A 7,831-nucleotide genomic window follows, 5' to 3' on the forward strand; every position below is an offset into this window, starting at 1 on the left:
AAAAACATATATGTATCAAGAAAATATACCAGCCATACTGGAGAATCCTCAATCCAGTAAGTCACAATTCCTTTTCTTCACAACAACATGAGTTGCTTGGTTGCAATCTAATCGCTGCCAAGAACAATTAAAACTTGAAACCAATCTCTTCCAAAATACAGCTTGCTGCAGAAAAACATTATCCACGCGCATTATTCATCTGTACTCTTTAAATCAAGCTCCAATAACACCAATGTGAAGCCAGCAAACACAAGATCCTCTCTTGTTGCCGAACGGGAACAAGATAAATTTGTAAAAACAACCACTAATTAAAATGAAAAATTCCATTCGAATTTCAAACATGGGAGATCACAAATTTCAAACGTGAAGATTAATTTCCAAACATTATCAACAATCAGAAAATATTCCCCTAAAAAAGAGGCCACATAAAATTAAAAATAAAATAAATAATAATTATAAAAAAAAACTCTGAAAAGGACATATTGGAAACCGATAATTAGAATGTTAGCTTAAAAAATATGTAATTTAAATAAACAACAAATGTTGACGTGGCTGTTGATTAAAGCGTCTTAATCAAATCTTAAAAAGAAACAAATGTTTGATCTAAAAATTGTTAAAAAATTGCAGGTGATTCTAATCTATTCTATTAAGAGAAGAGGGCTTGTCAAATTTTTGCCCCTTTTTCGTCCAATTTTCTCCTCACTTTTGAATACATAATGATGCATGAGGAGGGTAAAATAGTAATTTTGTATCTTTTAAACTTTTTCCTTTTTTCCTATTTTACCCTCATTTTTTATATACAATATTTACATAAGAGGGCAAAATAGTAATTTTATATATTTACATAAGATAAAAAATATGCACTGATTAAGAGAACTTGTCATACCATCATTTTTTTCATACACGTAAGTGAAATCATGATGTTTTTTGGATAATTTGAATAAACTGAAGCGGTTACACTTGAGGAGAACATGAGAAAAATTATCCTATTTTAATCTCATTTAAAAAAAAAAATAATAATCATATACCTATTTTATTCCCACACAAAAAAATATGTGCTCTTTGCTAGTTATACCATTAACGAACCTAGATAAAAACATAATTCTCAAATCTTTCGAATCCATTTATTTTGGTATCCTTCACTGCTAATTACAAGAATTTAATAAAATAAATAAAATACTCTCCTTTTCGAGCGCGCTCTATAATTCCTCTCTCTCGAATTCTCAACCTGTAGAAGGAAAAACCTCCTCAGTTCCCATCCTTTCGTTTCACAATTCACAAATCAATTTTGAAACCCTAAAATCCCTTTCTCTCTCTCGAATACCCTAGACTGGGATGGCCGCTGAGAAGAAGATGATCACCCTGAAGAGCTCGGACGGCGAGGCGTTCGAGGTCGATGAGGCGGTTGCTATGGAGTCACAGACCATCAAGCACTTGGTGGAGGACTGCACCGACAATGTGATCCCTCTCCACAACGTGACCAGCCACATCCTCGCCAAGATCATCGAGTACTGCCGGAAGCATGTCGAGGGTCGCAAAGACGGCGACAGCACCGACCTCGGCCAGAGCGGCGACGAGACTCTCAAGAAGTTTGACGAGGATTTCTTCAACGAGATAAAAGCTGATCAGAATGTCCTCTTTGATCTGATCTTAGTAAGTATCGTGATCCCAACTCTGTTATTATTTGTTCGATTTCTTTGTAAATCTGAATGCTCTTGTTTCTATGAGGTTTGATTTCGATTTCTTGAGTGTTTTGCTGAAAGTTTAGGGTTAGGGTACGCAGATTGGATTATTTTATGAGAAATTAGAGGAAAGATGGATTCTTTTTAGAACAAATAATTGGGGTTTTTTATCGTCTCTTCTGGAATACCTTGTTGAAATTTTAGTGTAGAATTTGCTTCTTGGGTTTATTTATGCGAAATTAGGAGAAAGAGAGGTATATTTTTATTTGCTTTTTGGTGCAATTTGTTACTTCCTTTTTGTTCAATTTCAATTGCTTACTAGTTTGAAAGTCTCTTAATGTGTTCTATGATCATGATGTGGATTTTGGTATGTGTGGTGCTTCTTTGGATGCTTAGCTTCACTCAAATCGGTTAGTTCCTAGAATGTACTATGCTGGGTTCGATTGATTTTGCGAACAAAAGTAAAACAATACCTAATATTTTAGGCAGTCAGTCACTTGAATTTTAAAGTTTCATTGCTTTGCCTATTTCTACTGTTGAGTATATATATTATCTTAATGTATTTGCATATCTTTTGTTTCAGGGTTTGTTACTGCTACAACTTTTATACGGTTTTATACTTGTTTATTGGCAAAATCATTCAATTTTTGTTACACATTGGCACATTGCATGCACAATTGAGCTACTAAGAGCATGGGGTTATAGACTAGTGCAGCAGAAGATTTGGTTGTCTTTTGTTGATCTTGAATCATTGTATCTGCATCGCCATTTCTGTTTTGTCATGGATATTTTGGCTAATTTATCTGTATTGCCAATTTTTCAGGCTGCGAACTATCTAAACATCAAGAGCCTGCTGGATCTGACCTGCCAGACTCTGGCTGACATGATCAAGGGAAAGACACCTGAAGATGTCCGCAAGACATTCAACATCAAGAATGATTTCACCCCTGAGGAGGAAGAAGAGGTTCGCAGGGAGAACCAGTGGGCATTCGAGTAAGCAGAAGGGCCTTCTCCACAATGTTGATAGTATGATAGGGATGTCAATATAGCTAGAGCATTCATATTTTGCTTTTAGGGGGTTTTTGGAAGGAGAGCTAAGTTTTATGGCTACTCGTAATTGAAGCGATTTTTTGTTTAGTGATGCTCAAGTCTTATCAAGATTTCTGCAGACCCCTTTTATTATCTTAATACGGAACGATTTTATTAAGTTCCGATCTTTTGCTTTATGTTGGTGCCTGCTGTGCTTTTATTTTGTTATTTGTTATTTTTTGAACCTCCTTTTGAATCTTTGCCATTTTTTCAAAACTCTCTAGTTTCCCTCCCGACTCTGTACTCTTTTTCAAAGATCAAAATGTTTATGTTTCAATAACCAAAACTGAATCACTGTGCATCATCCTCTGCTTTGTCGCTACCCTGTCTCTGTCGGATGAACCCCGTGCTGTCAATTTTGAACCCCTTGATCTCTGTAAGCATTTCTTTGGTTGAAAAGCATGACTTACTTTAGTCCTATCATCTCATTCTGATTACTTCACTCTTCGATGAAGGTAAAACAAGCTCCATTGCTACAAGTTTTTAGCTAAGATGGTTCATTATAGCAACTTATTGATAGCGTTCTGCCTGCTCTCTCTCTTGCAGATAGATGTTTACGGTTTCAGGTACATGACGTTTGTGTTCGAGTGGATGGGAATGCATTCTTAAGTACTTTTGTTGTGGTAACTTCCAACCTAGCTATTCTTGCGATTCAAGGATTCTACTTGGCCGATTCTCAAAATAACATTGTAAGTGTCCATGGTAGCTACTTTCACTGAAATGCACATTATTCACAACCTACACGATGAATTTATGCTTACACTTTTCTTGTCTAAGCAGGTTCATTGGATCATAACACGGTTTGGGCACAAATTGATTGGGATATCTACTTTGTAATTCCTCCTTGCATTAATCTTGCTCAGGATCTGAAATCGGACTCCAATTTTTACCGTTTTGAGAATGGAGCAGACAGCGGTTCGAAAGAGAGTTACTATATTCACAACCACATTCATTGCAGGCATTGTTGCTGTATACTTCACAGCCGAGATTGATGCTTGACATTTTCCCTGCAGTGGCTTAACCGCGAAAGAACTATTGCTCCGTATCGTGTACTGCTTAACGTGTGCATGAAACTTTGGAACAACTTTAGTTGTTTCATGTTATCCAATCTTGCACAAGAAATTTCGGAGTTGGTTTGGTTAAACCTTGTTGGGCAGCCAAACTGTTTTCATGATTCCAAGCTCTACTGTATCTGTATGTTTTCCAATCTTGTAGATTATATAGTAATTTACGTATGGATCATATGCTGTACCAATTTTTGTATTTGTATAAAAAAAACTTTTTTATGTTTTATATTGGGGTTGCAGCGAGAAGGATCTCTGTGCCCTGGAGTCCGCTGCGTGTTCTAAGCATCGATGATGAAGGGTCCATCTATGTCTAATCATCCAACTTATATTAATTAATCCACATCTTAGTTAATCAAACAGAAAGATGTGGAAGGGAATATCCCATTCCTTCATGAATTATCCTACCCAAAACTAAATTGTAAGCAATGATCATAATCCAGGAAGCCTCCCGTAGCAAACCAAGAAAACTAGAGAAAATGAATTACCGAGATGTCAAAGTGATAGTATCTCAACTCAATTATGTGACATTGAGTGCGTAACTTAAATTTTTATTGTCACATAATGCTCCACCTTAGTGTCTCGTCTTATGTAAGCCTACCTCCAGCCTCCAGGACGAAGGAGACGAGAAAAAAATGCATGAAACCTTATAGAAGATGATCCTTAGAAGAGGTAACTTTGTGCCTTAACCTTGAGTAACTAAAACCAAAATCCTCACTTTAGATTTGGGCATTTTTGTGCAATCTGTTTGTTGGCACAATTTTTCATTTTTGTTTCCTCACTGTCGCAAGCTTCCACCCAAGATCAGATCAAAATAGTGGTGGACCCTGAACCTGTAATTTCCTAATGCCAACAAAAGGTCCCTAAAAATATTCATGATTGACATTTCAAGTTGGGCATTTCTCAAAAGATGCTATTCACACACACACACACATACATGTGTGTGTGTATATATATATATTACCTTCTATACATCTTCTGTTAATTTATGTATTTTGATAATTTTCAATTCATTCGAATTGATGACTAGAAATTAAGAAGAATGTGAAAAAATAAAAAAGTGTACGTGGATAGCACCATTCATATTCAAGTAGTTTATTCAGATTTCCATCGAATTAAGGAATGTACGTATGTACCTACTGCCTAGTCAAGGGCCATTGGTGTGTTCAGGGTCGTTAGGAACCAAAATCTTATTTACGCCATATCAACAACCTTGGCGTGAGGATAATGATTCATATGAAACAATTTATTATTATGGTAGCGTTCTATTTAAATAAGACAATGATATTTTTAAATTTTCTAACATAGCATTATATTATTGAATTATAATACCATGTGACTGGCAAATCTGTTCCATATAAATAATTCTTTGGCCGGAGTCTGTTTCTGCGTGCAGCATTATGATGTAAGAAAACATTAGAGTTGCTGCATGCTGTGATGTACTTACGTGTTTTTCATTCGCTAATATCGTATAAGCATCCGCACGTAAGAAGATGATGCATTTGTACATGCACAAACTTCCCTAAAATTACAGTCAACTGAAGGCTTTTCTACCGCCACACAAATGCCATCTGAGTAACTGTTTATCTCTCATTTTTGTTCAACATTTTTTACTTTAATCGGTAACCCTTTTCATCATCAGATAACTGAAAAAGCAGGGCTCTTCTATGTATCCGAATCACAATGCAAATCCTGAGTAGCATGAATATGTAAGCACTTTTCCTTTTTGGCTACAGGTAATACAAAAGCAGTTTCCTTTTTGCCCTGAAGGATAAACTATAACAACTATAAATGTAACTTGGCCTAGAAAATAAACTGAGACACAAAAATTCATAGCACAGCACCACACGATAAAAAACAGGTTAACAGAATAAAGGAAGAGAAAGAAAACAGGAAAAAACGGTAGAGAGGGAGCCCCACCAAACAAAGGTTGGGGTTGACAGCCATGGAGATAAAAAAAGGATTTTTTTTTTTTTTTTTTTTTTTTCCTGTGCAAGAGAGAAGGAAGGAAAATATGACTATTTTACCGTTTCGTTCCCCCATTCTGGAAGCATCTAGCCGTTTTAGCTACAAGCAACGTGTCATTTTTGTCCTCCGAGCCTCCGGTGTTGTTTTTTAATTTTTTTTTTTTTAATTCTTATATTATGAATATGAGTGAAATACATAATGCGTTAGTTATAAATAAGTAATAAACTTTCCAGTCATGTGAATCGACGACGATTTTATTTATATAAGTGATAAGAAACAGAAGTTGATCGTAGTTCTAAGAGCAGTTCCAACGGAAGTGGAATAGCCCAGTACCCAGTTAAAAAACCAAATTGGGGGTGTGTCAATCCACTCCAGCCCACAAAACTGCCTGGCACCCAACCCAAGCCAGGCAAGAGACCAGCCCATTTTTTATTGACCCAGGGACTGGCCTATTTGTTGGCGCGTGGGCGCGAGTAGGGGATAAGGGTGCAGGTGGTGGGGCCCGCTATCAGCCTACTTGCTCTTCACCCGGAAGTAGGAGATGTGGCCCTCTCTATGTCGTTGGATTTTCAATGGCTAGTTTTTCTAGACCGTTGGATTTCCAACGGTAAAAAAAATTTGAATTTTACTTTTAAACTGGACCGTTAGATCACAGATCAACGGTCCACAATTTTTCCCCCAAAAATTTAAAAAAAGAAAAAAAAAAGGCTCAACGGTCATAATTATGACCGTTGGCCATGTGGCAGCTTCTTGGCTCTTGAATTTGAATATTTTTCAAATCCAACGGTCCAAATAAATTAATACATTAAAATTTATTAAAAATACAGAAATTTTTTTAAAAACTTTTTTTTTTTTTTCTATAAATACCTAACCCTCATCTTCCACCCTCATCTTCCACCTTACACCATATTTCAATATTTTTTACACTTTCAACATTTCAATATTTTCTACACTTTGAGAGGAAAAAAAAAAAGACTTCGTGGAAACTCATTGAAGATGTTACGTTGTGTGAATGTTGGGTGCACACTACTCATGACCCGATTACGGGTAATTAGATGGATAAGCAAGAAATGTGGAGTAAAATTACGAAAGCGTTTTGCGATGTACATGGAAAAGATGCCAGAAGTAGTTCAAGTCTTCAAGGTCGTTGGAAAAATCTCAACGCATCCTTTACTTGTTGGAAAAACGCCATCTCTCATGCTTCCGGTAATATGCGTAGTGGGACAAGTTTAGCGGATCAGGTGACAATATTTTTATTTATTTATATGCATTCCACCCGCATCAATATTTTAATTTATTTATGTGTGTTACACCCGTATTTTTTAATACTGTCTTATCCCACATATATAGACACTACAAACACAAGCATTCTACAATGCAAAGAACCATAACAAATCATTCAACAGATGGGAATGTTGGCAAATTGTCAAAGATTGCCCCAGATACAAAATTGTGGCAACTGGTCCAAAAGTTGCCATGCACAGTATGGGTCTACATAATTCACCAGAAGCAGACATAACCGAATAAGAAACCGACACATTTTTGCGAGACGGAAGGGATGCCTGAAGAAGTGCCAGAGGCCCAACCGACTCGTCAGTCCCTCAAGCCTCAAGGTAAAAAGGCATAAAAGAAAAAAAGTAATTCTTCCAAAAATGACTACACTAAATATATGGAGGAACTTGCTTGCCAAGGTGAACTGAGGATGGCGCAGGAAAAGGCAAGAGATGAGTAAAAAGTTGCTGCTATGGCAACAATATTAGCAGCTACTGAGAGACGTGATGTAGTGGCTGAGAGACAAAGAGAAAAAGTTAATCGAGAGAACGAGATTATTAGAGAAGCACTTAATTGAGAAAATGAGATGCTTAGAGAAGAAGGGATGGCTCAAGCTGATTATGACATTATGAACAAGCCTCTGGTAGGACTATCTCCAAATTCCAAATATTTTTGGACATTGGAAAAAAAAAAAAAAAAAAAAAAAAGAGGTCGTGCGAAGGAGGCGTGCAAGAGATGCGGAAACAAGTTGAGGGG

The 7,831-nt window shown here is 36.6% G+C and overlaps 1 protein-coding gene across 2 annotated transcripts; it reads left to right on the forward strand.

Annotated features, from left to right (window-relative positions):
* The first annotated feature begins 1,179 nt into the window (after nucleotides 1–1,179).
* LOC137729146 (SKP1-like protein 1B) lies at nucleotides 1,180–3,968 on the forward strand. Of its 2 annotated transcripts, XM_068467990.1 has the most exons (4): nucleotides 1,180–1,653; nucleotides 2,506–3,226; nucleotides 3,318–3,460; nucleotides 3,552–3,968. In XM_068467990.1, exons 1-2 carry the CDS (start codon nucleotides 1,336–1,338, stop codon nucleotides 2,677–2,679), a joined length of 492 nt encoding a protein of 163 aa, XP_068324091.1. In that variant the 5' UTR covers nucleotides 1,180–1,335; the 3' UTR covers nucleotides 2,680–3,226; nucleotides 3,318–3,460; nucleotides 3,552–3,968. The 2 variants fall into 2 exon arrangements, with proteins under 2 accessions (XP_068324091.1, XP_068324090.1); XM_068467989.1 differs by having other exon boundaries at nucleotides 2,506–3,460.
* The last annotated feature ends 3,863 nt before the right edge of the window (nucleotides 3,969–7,831 follow it).

The sequence above is a fragment of the Pyrus communis genome, chromosome 3, assembly GCF_963583255.1.
Source record: "Pyrus communis chromosome 3, drPyrComm1.1, whole genome shotgun sequence".
NCBI classification, from domain to species: domain Eukaryota; kingdom Viridiplantae; phylum Streptophyta; class Magnoliopsida; order Rosales; family Rosaceae; genus Pyrus; species Pyrus communis.

Excerpts from the sequence above, each read along its gene's own strand:
- LOC137729146 (XM_068467989.1), top strand. The coding sequence starts at position 1,336 with ATGGCCGCTGAGAAGAAGATGATCACCCTGAAGAGCTCGGACGGCGAG. Across the intron at positions 1,654-2,505 it reads TCCTCTTTGATCTGATCTTA|GCTGCGAACTATCTAAACAT; the intron begins GTAAGTATCGTG and ends CCAATTTTTCAG.